A 14754-nucleotide genomic window follows, 5' to 3' on the forward strand; every position below is an offset into this window, starting at 1 on the left:
ACATTGTTAAACATGTATTTCTTTTTTGTAATGAAACGCAGTATGAAAGAGACAGACTAACTGAAGATTTAATCAACATTCTTGATGTAGAAACGTTTAGTAACCTTTGGAATAATGATGACGATATATTACTCTGTTTTCTACTTGGGGGTCGCCCTACTCAGTGCACGAAGGACCTCGACTATGAAACATGGGCAATGTGCATAAGCCGAATATGCAGAACTATTAAGTTGTGGAAACGATATTTCTATGAATGTGTATAATTTCTGACATGTGTAAATACCATACACATAATACCATATGTGTATATCCATGTAATACCATATTGATTTACTTGTTGTAATGTACCTGTGAACCTTGTATTTATCTTCATATGCTATGGAGGAAATAAAGAATATCTATGTTCTTAACCCAATATAAGAATTCTCATAAAAAATATTGCAATTGTTTGGAAAGCGTATTGCGATATACCAGTAATACCGTGCAGTCCTATTCATAGACATACTGATTAGACACACACTTATGATTCATTTTTGAAACATTAGATGGAAAATTACTGGCTACTTCTTTTTCCATTTTTTTAGTAGTATGTGTTTGAATAAACATTTTTAAAAATCTGTTAACTGCGTTGTTATGTGCCACAATATTTCTTGAAAACTAAATGTGTAAGAATTGTTAACAGCAATACGGACAAGAGATGAACAAACATGAATATTTAATATATTCTATCTATCTATCTATCTATCTATGCCAAACTTCGACCTTTTTTCTTCACTCATCCGTGATGATTTGACCAATGGTCGACATCCTGATCCCTAACCCCCAAAACATCCACATCCCAATACTACCACACACTGTTAAAACAACAACTTCTCATCTCCCCTTTTTAGGTAATAGGATAGCCCAGGAGGTGCACTGAACCGAAACAACAGATAATTATCCTGATCACCTGACTGTTTTTCTTGTAATGTCCTTTATAGGTGTAATTGAATAGTCCTGGAACTTTGGAGGAAGTGCACTTTCTTTTGATGCCCTAAACAGGGAACAGAAGAGTAGTAGAGACTTAGCAGAGTAGAGATTTCGTACAAGCTATTATTTCAACCACTGTTGATAGAAGTCAAATGTTGTCTGAACCACATGAAAATCTGTAACGTATCTGATGGTAAAAGTTGGGACAATATGATGGTACACGATTGTAATGTAAACATAGAAATTCAAAAGTTTAGACTGTTGCTAGATAATAATATTTTATTCTTCTGTCACACAATACACCCTGCAGAGGTACACAGTTTTGAACAAGTTGCTCTTTGATATTCCCTTTGTGTTTTTATAAAATCTGGTAAGAGTAATTTAAAATTGTGTTTTTATTTTCTTCCTCGATTGAAGGGACATCATATTAAACAAATGGACATTTCAAAGTAAAGTATTAATGACACTCTATCAACAGGACAGCGATATTGTTAAATTTGACATTTATCTGAGAATGAGTGCTACATAGACTGTATTTTTGTTAATAACCATGCCTTAATAAAATATACAATCTATTACTAAGCGATTGTTTGTATTCATTACTGATTAATGGGCTAAACCATTACAGACAGAGGTAATCAGTATGCCAAAGCGTGTGAAGTCAACCAGAAAATTTGTTATAAGCTGTGGAAGTTTTGGGAGGATACCTCCCATTTGATTTATCTTTAAAGTTAGTAATGTTTTATCAATTGCACCTTTTTCCCCAAAATACACAGTTCCTATATCCCACTCACTTTTAGATGTCAGTGTAAACACCATCCGCTTCTGTCCAACACTGTTTTGAACATCAACACCATATTCTCCATAGTCGTCATCTGAGGTGATGTAGATCTGCAACACTGACTGTAGGCCTGTACTGATGACTGTGATCCCAGTTGAGTTTCTGATGGGTGATACACTCCCTCCATCATGTCTGTACCAGGTGAAGTTAGGCAGGGGGGTTGGCTATGATGTCTGCAGTGAGGTAGGCAGTGGTGTACTTGTCCTGGACCACCACACTGTTCAGCTGTTTCCTGAAGTCATCACGTGGGGAGCCTGAAAGTTATGACCATGCCACAGGAATGCAAATTTGATGTCATGTTATAATTTAGTCACAAAGCCCACCATGAGTTTATTTTTTTATGACAGTGAAATATGTAGTGAGAAAACAAATATACATACTATGGAATAACAATATGTGTTCTGGTGGATTGATCACCCTTATCATCAAGTTGCAAAACTGTACTTGATATATTTAACCTGTTTTTCAAACCATGGTTTAAAAGTCTTAAGTATATCAAAATTACACTCACGTTTCAAATATTCCAACTGTAACTATATGTAACTAACTGTATAAATAATCCATTAAGAAAGTTTACATTTTCCAATCAACAACCATCCCGCTTTGCCCTCCACTCTCCACAACATGCCATCACGCGATAGATGCTCGTGCAGCACGTGCGTTATTCAGACACTGCAGCACGTGCGTTATATTTTTGACACGTAGGTCAGATTGCCCTGCGTCCCAGTTATGTCAAAGTAACACATTGTCCACCATGATTTTTTTCCTTTTTTACCGCAGATGAAAAGTTTTCATCCATTCTGTGGTACCCTTATTTTTTTGCTTTTAGTTTATTACATCGTTGACAACTATTGTCATAACTTGTTTCTTAACACAAGGAACCACATTGTTTTTCAGAAGTTAAAATGTTTTGTATTATGTGTATCAACATTTTACCTAATGCCAAATAACTTGACGTCATACGTGTATTTTATATACACAACGCTTGGTTTAATTCGTTACTGTATATCTTTATATGAGCCCACCCATCATAACACTTGTATTTCCGTTTTTGGAAATGATTGATATTATGCAGTATAGACAAGCGGTGGGCTCATTTGTTTCTCATATTCATAGCAATTCTGCCTGTAAATTTAAAAAACAGTGTTATCATTTCTCGATATTATGTCTTTATACCAAACAATTTTCTCTGATTATCATTTTTCTTCTTTTGATCTTTGGTGATGTTCACCCAAATCCCGGACCATTGCGAAACACTGATATTAAGATAATACATTTAAACGTACAGAGTCTTAGAGATAAGCTAGATATACTCCAGGCTGAACTGTAATCATACGATGTCATTTGTATTACAGAATCATGGCTGCACCACGGTATAGACAGCAATGACATAAAAATTCCAGGTTTCCATTTCCCATTAAGAAAAGATAGACAGAGTAGGGGTGAGGTGTAGCAGTATATATTAAAAACTATTTGTCTTTCGAATGTATGAATGATTTAGACTTGCCTGCGCTAGAAGCAATATGGGTTAAAATAAGATGCAAGAAACAAAATTACCTCATTGGGACATTTTATAGGGCAGATAAACGCGACGCCTACTGGAATTTAATAGAAGAATCTGTTGGTAACGCTGTTGATCTTGACTTGATTACAATTGTGACTGGTGATTTTAATGAAAATATTCTTACCACAAATTCTAGCAGAGTTGATCAAATCAAATCGATAAATGGGTTATCTCAAATCCTAACCAATCCTACAAGGATTACCGCTACCTCTAGTACTTTGATTGATCTTATCTTTGTTTCACATGTTGCTACTGTACTGGAATCCGGTGTACTTGATCATATATGTAGAGATCACTGTCCTGTGTGTTACTTTGAAGGAAAAAATAACTAAAACAGTTACTTATAAAAGAAAAATCTATGATTATACTTCAACCGACATCGAAGCCCTTACTGATGAACTTAGTTCTCTTGATTGGAATACAATACTTTCTCTCGTGACATAAATCAAGTAGCAGATCAAGTAAACAATACCATAATTAATCTATGTAACAAACACGTGCCAAACAAAATTGTCACTATCAGGCCAAAAGATGTGCCATGGATGAACAATGAAACTCGGAGTTTGATCCAAAAACGTAATCGCTTACACAAGATTGCTAAACGGCGCAACTTACCTTCGGATTGGACAAAATTCAGACTATACAGAAATAAAGCGACATCATCCGTCAGAACGGCTAAACAATTATACACAGATAAAAATTAATTAATGACAAGCATGGAACCAAAGTCTGGTGGCGTCTGATTAAAGATTATACGAAAGGCAAAAATTCACCAAGCTCCTTTCCTCCAGTATTAATTAATGATCAACTTTATGATGATAGCACTGAAATTGAAAATGTAATGAATGAACATTTCACAAATCAAACAAAAGTTAGTTATCCAGACAGGAATATTGAAGAGGTTGTTTCATACACTGCTAATTCTTTATGTGACGTTTATCTGAACCAAAACAAAGTTTATGATATTCTTTCTTCTGTAGATACTACAAAAGCAATAGGCCCAGATGGAATTAGCAATACGTTTCTGAAAATGAACGCTCGATTGCTGGCTGACCCTCTATCAGATGTCTTTAACCAATCCCTTTCTGAAAATACCTTTCCTCAAGTTTGGAAGGAAGCCTCTGTCGTCCCCATTCATAAAAAAGGTACACTGTAGTATAAATGACTGTTCCAATTATAGACCCGTTGCACTCACAAGTTGTCTGGCTAAAAGTTTTGAAAAGTGCGTTTTCAAACACGTCTTCAATTATTTCAGAGATAACGACATAGTTTATAATCTCCAATCAGGATTTAAACCAGGCGTTCCTACTGTTAATCAACTAGCATATTTATATGACTTCATTGCCGGTGCAGTAGATAAAGGAAAAGAAATAAGAGCAGTAGTTTGTGATGTAAGCAAAGCATTCGACAGGGTTTGGCACAAGGGTATCATTTATTAATTAAGAAGATATGGTATAAAGGGTAATTTGTTAAAATGGTTTGAGAGTTATCTTGAAAATAGAGAACAACGTGTCGTCATTAATGGATTTAGATCTGATAATAAAGCGGTATTTGCTGGAGTATCCCAGGGTTCAGTATTGGGGCCGCTCTAATTTATTGTTTATATAAATGATTTAGTTGAAGGAATAAATACTAATATACGCCTTTTTGCAGATGATACTTCTTTTATATGCGATCATTGATGATCCTGGGGTAACTGCTATTGTAATGAACAATGATTTACAGCAAATTGCCGAATGGGCAGAAAAATGGCAAGTATCTTTGAATCCCAATAAGTCAGAGTCAATATGTTTTACTCGTAAATTGTAACCAACTCCAATGCCGAACTTAACCATGAATGGTAATGCCATTAATTCCGTACAAAGTCATAAACATTTAGGTCTTATACTTCAGCATGACTGCTCATGGAATGAACACATTAACGACTGTGCTAAAAAAGTTGCACCAATGGTGAATTGTCTAAGAAGTCTCAAATAACCTTTTAAACCGAAAAACATTAGAAACCAGTTCATATTACCAGTGTTTGATTATTGCAGTCATATATGGGATAATTGTACTAAACAACAAGCAGATATACTTGAAAAGCTCAATCTTGATGCTCTAAGAACCGAGTGGTGCTGTTCGTGGTACCAGCCATCATAAAATCTACAAAGAAACTAATTGTCACCCATTGTGTCGTAGAAGGTACCTTCATAAAATGACCATGTTTTACAAAATGGTTAATTACACTACGCCAAGTTACCTTAGTAACCTTGTTCCGCCTAGAGTATCAGATATTGTTGGCCATAATCTGCACGGTGATTCAAATCTTCAGACTATAAACTGTAAATCTGTAAATTATTCGAGGTCCTTTCTTCCAGATACTGTTAAATTATGGAATTCATTACCTACTGAACATAGAGAATCCCCGTGCCTATTCGAGATTCAAAATGTACTTTTAAACGATCCTAATATGTACAGTCATTTTGATCAGCTTGTCCCAGGGTAACCATCGTCACCTAAAGATCCATACATCTGGATGTGTCATCTCCGAAACTGAACCACAGCAACACAAATCCCTGGAATTCCACAAACTTATTGACCGGTCAGTTTGTAATCAGTTAAGGCAGGAATTTTTGCTGGAGTGAATGAGTGAGTTCAGTTTTTCGCCACTCCAGAAATATCACAGCAAGGACACCAGAAATAGGCTTCACACATTTTGCCTATGTGGAGAATCAAACCTGGGTCTTTGGTGTGACAAGCAAGCGGGCACCTTAACCACTAGGCTACCCCACCACACCTTTCTGCTAGAAGACCTGTGTGACATAACATTCTAACCCCATGTCAATCTGCAGTGATGTCAGCAGTGGGTGAGATGGACACACATCAGTTGGAGGATCTTGTTTTCTCCTGTCATGGACTGATGGACACACACATGTCTATGTATGTCAAGGGGAATGTTATGCTCAAAACTGTGTGAGACATGTCTTTGTTGTGGTGGTGACAGTGTTATGATATGAGCAGGAATCCATCATGGTGGTATGGCAGGTGCACTGTCAAGGTGGTAGGATGGTCATGGTGGTATGGCAGGTGCACTGTCAAGGTGGTAGGATGGTCATGGTGGTATGGCAGGTGCACTGTCAAGGTGGTAGGATGGTCATGGTGGTATGGTAGGTGCACTGTCAAGTTGGTAGGATGGTCATGGTGGTATGGCAGGTGCACTGTCAAGGTGGTAGGATGGTCATGGTGGTATGGCAGGTGCACTGTCAAGGTGGTAGGATGGTCATGGTGGTATGGTAGGTGCACTGTCAAGGTGGTAGGATGGTCATGGTGGTATGGCAGGTGCACTGTCAAGGTGGTAGGATGGTCATGGTGGTATGGCAGGTGCACTGTCAAGGTGGTAGGATGGTCATGGTGGTATGGCAGGTGCACTGTCAAGACGTGAATCTGCAACACCTGATTATTCTGCACATGACAATGCCGGTCCATCTGTGGGAGGCAAAGGATCAGAGTGTACACTGGATGAATCCACCCTAGACACTTCTGGAACTTCTCACCACATCATGACACGTTTTTCATGATGATGTCTACAGGTATTCGCGTTAAGGCGATTGGCGGTAGTCTTTGATGTTGGTGTTGTTTTAGTAATGTTAGTTTGAGGGATTACCGACTTACCTAGTCGAAATTGCAGTGGTGAAATTATCAATGTTCCCTTGCTGTCCTTCGAGGTGCACCTCCAATAATCAACATCAATTGCTTTTCGCTTACTAATATGATACATATATTTTCCAACACAGAAATCACTTGAGTTGTGCATTCGCCATGATGATAGTGATGGTAAACTTTGAAACAGACTCATTTATAAGAAACTTTAAATGCCATGATAACATTCGCTCGCCCATTGTTTATGTTAATTGGGAAGGTGAAAACAAAATTCACTCAGTGTTTATACACGCTAAAAAAATAGCCTTCATGCGAATGAACCATGTTAATGCCTCCAACAATTGACACAATGACTCACAGGATCAGTTTCCAATGAATTTGCAGTCGTTGAAAGAGACAATAAACTTTGAACTATGCAATACTATTTTTATAGGATATTTATATAGCGCACATATCCACGTAACTAGTACATGCTCAAGGTGCTGGTATTTTTTCCATCGATCACTGGAAGTAAATCTCAACAGCACATTGTATCATCAATATCAACTCCCTGGGGATCATTCAACTCTTGCAGCCACTAGGCGCACTTATAAATTGTGTCTTTCCAATCCTTACGAGGTACCCATTCACAGCTGGATGGACTGGGACACATAGTCACAGTACTGTGTCCAAGTTTACTGCACATTGCTGTACCCGCAACTAGGTGTTTGTACGTATTCATGTGGCCACCATCTGGTCATATACCAACTTTTAAGTGCACAGGGTTGTGTACTGTACACTAGGGGTTGTGACAACACTGAGGAGTCTGCACACAAAGTTGTCTCCAAGGTTTTTACACCCGGTCACAGGTGGGCTCGATCCCCACACCTCAATTTCGCTGGATCACTAGCCTGGCACCTTAGATAACTCGGCCACAACGTCCCCCAACATTATCTCAAAAACCTGGCAAATATGCCTGTCAAGGTTGTGACTTGAGAAAAAAAATTCCTAAATATTGAAGAAGATGGATTGTTCATGTGCACTTTGTGCACATAATAATAATGTGTGTATCTATAAAGCGCTAAATCCTCCAGGCACTAAGTGTCTGCTCCAAGCGCTTGCACAGCACATTATAAACCCGGATAACCCAAGCTGCCTTTTAGACGCTAGAAGGTTATAGTCACATGACATCCCACTAGGTATCCATTTTCTGCTGGGTGAACAGAGGCAATTTTGAACAAACTCCCTTGCCTAAGGTGAGACCACCTCGTTACTTCATGGGGCAGGACTGAAGTATCAGGAGTCAAGCTGCCAAACACTGTCACCCATCCAAGCACTCTCCGCGCCCAACATTCATTAACTTCAACAGATTTGTGACCTGAGCTCTATGCACAGGACTACTCGCCACCACTAGCAGAATAATACTGATTATCAAAGGGACACTATATAAATTAAAGCACACAAAACTTTGCAACAGACCATAAAAGGTATTCAGGGCAGCGAAACGTGCTTGTTCTTATGTGCCCTAATCGATTCCTCACAATCCTTACATTGATTGCAGTCATAAACCCATTTGACAAGTGATGAAAATCAACCAGATGAAAATGCTTATCTTGTCATGTGAGGTTACTCATGAAGGTACGGAAGGTGCTTGAACTCACATGTTGCTAATCTGTCAGTACTGACTTATGAGTGACTAAATGAGGTTGCGATGAACACCAAAACTCCCAGCCACAACATTTGTGCAATTGTAGTTTCAAGCGTACAATCACTCATTTTCAGAATAACATTTACAAGGTGTGGTTGTGAATAAAATTGTTCACTCAGCCGGGAAACCGAACGAAGCAGCCGGGATACTGAACCCAGTCAGAGCGGGTGGGTGTGCACTCAAGTGTAGCGGCTGGTTCATTTGTCGATGCCCTTACGGCTTATTGTGTGTGTATATATAGAGATGTTGGGTTTTGTAAATACATGCTCATTTTTTGTGTATAACATTTTGCAATCAATAGACATCGTAACATGTCATGTGTACATGTATCACACCTGCCTGTCTGTGTAATTACATAATGTGACAGAGACAGGGCCCGAACTCAATGCGTTTTGTTTATGGTGTATAGCCTAATAGGTGTTAAGTTCAAATTGCATGTGGTCAGTGATCGAAGTTGTGTATTGAATATTGTCATTAGCAGACAGGCAGGCAGACACATAGGTGTCAATAAAACAGACATTGAGTTCTGTCTGTGTCAACAACATATCTACATCACAGTTAGAAATTCTGTCAACGCTAAATAATGACATTGCTTTTAAGTATCGAACTGAGAAAGTGACTCGGTAAGAAGAACGTGTGGTGAAATAGACAAATGAAATTATATAAACAGTTAAATCGGTAATCTACTGTCAGAATATATAAAAAGCTCGCGCCTGTGAAATATCAACAAAACATTAGAAAAATAGCTCACACGAAAGCCTTCACCGAGTATTCACCGGACAACCCGATTCCAAGCTATGCGAACCTATTTCACTGCACATGTGCTATGAGCACAGCCCAGCACAGCGCAGCACTGCTGTTGAAACCACTTATTCCCCCAAGCACTGGGGGAAATTAGTGAATCGTTGGAACTCTGATTTAGCGTGTTTTTTCATAGCGTTATTTTTCAACTTTATAAGTTGAATTTGCATTTTTTTGATGATTTGTTTCGGTAAGTCCATACCGAAAGGTATCAGAATCTGCAAAGTTGTGTTTAACGTTGCATGTGACCTTTAAGTAAAAACTCCCTCCTATTGTTTTAACAAGTTCACATTAAAATAATAAAACTGTATATAGCCTTCTTACTAAATACAAACTACAGAACATCTCATAATATGGTGTATCTACTTACACAGTACATTAAGGGACTTGGTTGTTTGGTTAACAGTTCCTGTCTTCCTGTTATCAGCTGAGCAGACAAAGGAGCCATTGTGTAGACACTGAGCTCGCTGTATGGTGTGACTGAGGGTGTTTGTGTTCATCTGTACCAGCACAGTGTTGTTGTCAACATTTGTCACAGTCATCTCCACAGTCGGGTTGCTGTCAACATCACAGTCCACAGTCACGGTGCCATTCTCCATCACCTCTGACTTGCTGAATGTCAGACGAGGAGAGTCAAGGTCTGGAAATAAATAGCTCATCTGCATAATTAATACAAATTAAGTTCACTTAAATTGAATGTCTGACGTAATTATCATTACAAATATTGACCATCTGAGTCAACAATTTCAATTTTCAGCATGAGTAAGTTCATTAGGGATTTTGATCAAGACATACAGTGTGATCATTTGCTATTTGTCACAGTACATATATCCTGAAAACTACTTACAGTATACAACCAGTGTGATAGACTTCTGCTGGGATGCACCAACACCGTTCTGTGCCTGACAGGTGTAGGTTCCCTGGTCTATCCTTGACACATTGCTAATACTGATCTGTCCTGGAGGTCGGTCACGGTTGTCTTTCCTCCATGTTATGGTACAGTTGGGGTTACACATGGCTGTGCAGGTTGCAGTGAAAGCTCCTGAACCCTCCACTCTCTCTAGTGACCCTGATGGTGTGATGGTCACACTGGTGCCGGGGCCATCTGGTAATGAGGCATATAAAGTAAGAATTATCATGGTAACTCACTTTAGCTTTACTAAATGCCATAAGAATACCAGCTTACAACACCAAATTACTGACTGTTGATTGTACGCTCTTACAGAGATAACAAGGAACATCTTCATGTCTGTTTTTGTGTGTTCTCAGGTTCTCATGAAATCTTACTGCTACAAATTACAATAGTTAGATTGCAGATCAAAGTTAAAGGGTTAAGTAGGTATGTGATAATAATTGTCAATGTTTTTAATTCTAAGAGTATTACCTCCATTGCCCCAATCCAGTATAAAATCCTGTATAATGTCTGAACCATGCATAAAATTTGATGACCTAACTTTGGTTCCTGATGTCAGTTTTGACATTTTTTCGACATCTACTTGGATATCACATGGATAAAGGTTGGAAAGAATGTATTGTGTGAACTCCACGGATGACTTGGAAGAATATTCTATTGGTTTTCTGAAGATAAAACTCTCCCACTTAATGGAGCATAGGTGTAAAACTGAGCCTGTTGGTAACTGTTCATAATGTTAGGCTTGATGAGTGGACATTCCTCTATTCTTGAACTCTATCCCGGCAGTTTCAAAGCCGAGGAACATTTGAGTGGCCAGTTGGTGTCTCAAGGATAGTGATGGTGTTTTCAGTGCTTCAGTTTTGACAAAATGAAGGATGACCAAAAGGACAGGTCTGTCGGAAGAAGACAGGCTTCTTTTTTTGTCAAGTACATCAAGGGTAATGGGAGACCTCCCTGATCTTTTCATCCTGATAGACAAATAATTTCAGGCACTAAGGCATGCCAAGCTATTGGATATGAATTCTAAAAAAATTCCCCAAAAAAACAACACTTGAAATTCATGAAAGAAATGATTGACAAGGGTAAGGCTGAGTGAACTCTGCTTATAAACCTATCTCCAATTTTCTCTGCAGTAAGGTAGGTTCCTTCAAGAATCGGGTAGAGCTCTGACGTGACGTTGCACCAATCATTTTTAATCCCAGGTTTTGAAGTACACGTTTCGAAACCTCATATCAGGTTAAACTTCAACCATTTCATAACCTAGGTTTTCAAATGGTCGAAATTTAACCTGATATGAGGTTTTGAAATTACCAATATTTATAATTGATACAACTTTGTCTTGCTATGACTGATCGCTATATATCTCATTATTGAAAACTTCCAATATATAGTGGCGATAACTGGTTTCGAACCCGCAACTCCTCGCTCTCTAGCTTGATGGTTTTATGCACTAGGCTACAAAGGATCGCTGTGAAGAATGAGATTGTTGTCAGTATGAACCATGTGTTCCTCACAAGACGGGTACTGCGGGCAGCGCACGTGCAGGACACGGGTAGCACATGCAGAGCACGTGCATTGCGCGTACGAGGCAAGGTGTTGGCTGCCAGTCGCATCCCAGCTGACACCGGCTGTTCCATCATTTGCAGGCTGTTCCATCAAATGCACAAATTGAAAATAATACATATTTGTGTTTTACATTCATGAGGGTTCATAAGTCAGATAAAACACTCCCCCTCGGTCTTGGTCAGGATTGTAAAACCCTCGAGCAGCAGGGACGCACTCGGTTTCACAAGCTCTGTCCCTGCTGCTCTCAGGTTTTACAATCTCGACCAAGACCTTGGAGTCGTGTTTTATCCTTTACTAACTGCATAGACTAATTACTTAGAGCTGTTGATATGAATGTGTGTCATTGAATGAACTTAACAAATAGTATTCTTGGTGTGGTGTTTGCTTCCAGAGGCAACCTATTCAGAAAAAGTTTGACTGCTTTTATGTCACAGACATTTCTTGCAGTTCTAAGATACAAGGATAACAACCCAGATCACTGAGTTAGTGAACAAGCTGTGAGGCTAGTTAAAAGAACTGAAAAGAATTTAAGATGTTCGACAGTCAAATGCCAAGATTTGTCTTGATGAGCTTGCCTCAAACAGAGAAGAGGTGATATCTGCCTTCCACAATGATGATCTAAGAAAAATATTGAAATTTGTAGAAATTTGTAGTTGAGTCCCATCCGGGAATCGAACCCACTCCCTCAGAGTCAGGCACCTAATTGCCAGCACACCAAGTCAGATGCCCAGACCGCTCAGCCACCGAGGCTTCCACAAAAATGGAAGTCGGACAACTGGTAGTCTAGACTGCGGACTTTGTGTACCCCTCTGATAAGTGTTAATTGGCACTGCTCCCACGGCCGAAAGCTATGAAATACACAATGCCATGTAACATGTTACATTTGACCACTTTCTAAAACGGCATTGTGCATTTGATAAATTTATGGACAGTATCAAAGAGTTACTTCCCTTGTAACACGGCTTATATTTAGCATGAACTAAATTCAGCTACATTCCCATTCAAACTCCAGGGTTCTCAAATTGAGAAAGCCCTTAACACATATGTGACCAAGTGGGGAAGCTCTTCTCACCACTCATGCTAAGAAATGAAAACACCAGAGTTTATCCAGTTTGATTTCGTTTAGTAATGGTCAGTGTGGTGAGGCACATGGATCTGGTGACATGAGTGTAGATTGGGATTGTCACCGGAACAACAATGTGAGTGGGACTCCGGGAAATGATACACATTCCATTAGAGTCCATAACATTATCAGTTGCAAGATGAAATATCTCATGTTGTTTTCATTTTAGGGAGAGCACATACAATTGTAGAAGTGGGCGCCATCCTTAACAAGACCTGTAACTCTCTTCAAATGCGGAGTGTCTAGTGGTATTATCTTCATCTTTGTGCTCTCAAAAGTCAGATGTGATTGATAATTGTTTGTGAATTCAAATTGACAGGCATACAAATCTCAGAGGGAGACTTATTTTAGAGGAGTAGGAAGAAATAGTGTTTACATCTTCTTCAAAGTCATAAAAACTGTGAAAGCTAATTGGAAACAGATATTGTGTTACTCAGAGACAAGTGCTGTTGCAGAGCTGTTAGACATCCTCAGATAATAATCTAAATAATTTGACACATTGTTTGAATGTCAACAAGGACAATATTTTCTGTAATCCGACAAATGAAAGACTACTTGTCTAAAGTTACTATTTGTCTAAAGAAAACTACTGGCTACTCACATCGTACATCCACATTGACCGAGGCTGAGTCTGATCCCTGACTGTTGCTGGCAGTACAGGTGTAGTCTCCTCCCTGACTCCTGCTGATGTTCCTTCTGTCAAGTACAGCCCCAGTACTGACAGTAGAACCACCATAGGTCCATGTGTAGCTTGTTGTTGGAGGGTTGCCAGGTGTGGTGTAGGTGCTGCAGTCTATCCTGAGGTTAGAGAACTCTGTGACAGTCTGTGTTGATGGTAGTCCAGATATAGATGGAGGGTCTGAAAATTATCAATTGTTGAAAAATTGTTAATCATTTCTTTTGATATGTATAGTTTTGAAAACTGCATGACAGTTACTTGACAACAAGTTGAAATTTATATAAGCAACAACAGTTGTTTGGCAGCAATTCTACTATCCCTGGAACTGTTTGACAACTTCTTGATATCATTTGGCCTTTGCTTTCAGCACAAATATATCTCTTTATCACAGTCAACAAACTGATAAATATCGGGGCATTAGATCAATCTTTAACTTTTCCATTATAAAGGAGATTAAATGCAAGTAGCTGTCACAAAAACACATTTAATGCTTCCAAAAAAAACATGTAATTTTATCAAATTTTAAGTTTCATGATCAATTTTTGTTTCCCCACCATTTCTATTTCTATTTAGCCATTGGATGCAATATTCAGGCATGATGAATATGTAGTTCCGTGCAAAAAGTCAAGCAGTACATGGTCCATTTTTCAATTACTATGTTTGACAGATAATTTTCAGGTTGATACCTTCATCAATAGAAACAACACTGATGTTAGTGATACCACTGTGGCGCATTCCTAGTTCTGAAAAGTGCAATTTTTCCAACATCAAAGCAGTCCATGCTATTTGCATCACGATGTGCAACAGCCACAAAGTGGCATGTTCCAGTTATCTTATTTGCATACTGATTTCATTTGGGCATGACATGAAACTACTGGCAAACAAGGATAAGTTGAGCACTGACCTGATAATTGACCCGTATTAGCATGTATGAGTGCCGCCAACTGGCACTTGCCATTGTGGGCAAAG

The 14754-nt window shown here is 38.8% G+C and overlaps 1 protein-coding gene across 2 annotated transcripts in view; it reads right to left on the reverse strand.

The window, feature by feature from the left end:
• The window catches only part of LOC124280715 (hemicentin-2-like), a 56177-nt gene that overhangs the window by 23188 nt on the left and 18235 nt on the right, over positions 1–14754 (reverse strand). For both annotated transcript variants that reach the window (XM_046716702.1, XM_046716708.1), the window contains 4 exons: positions 13708–13965; positions 10352–10609; positions 9875–10144; positions 1764–2064 (listed from right to left, as the gene is read on the reverse strand). In XM_046716702.1, coding sequence (XP_046572658.1) covers positions 1958–2064; positions 9875–10144; positions 10352–10609; positions 13708–13965 — 893 coding nt within the window. In that variant the 3' untranslated portion in view covers positions 1764–1957. The remainder of the gene's footprint in view (positions 1–1763; positions 2065–9874; positions 10145–10351; positions 10610–13707; positions 13966–14754) is intronic.

The sequence above is a fragment of the Haliotis rubra genome, unplaced genomic scaffold (assembly GCF_003918875.1).
Source record: "Haliotis rubra isolate DU_JTF1 unplaced genomic scaffold, ASM391887v1 Scf1078, whole genome shotgun sequence".
NCBI classification, from domain to species: domain Eukaryota; kingdom Metazoa; phylum Mollusca; class Gastropoda; order Lepetellida; family Haliotidae; genus Haliotis; species Haliotis rubra.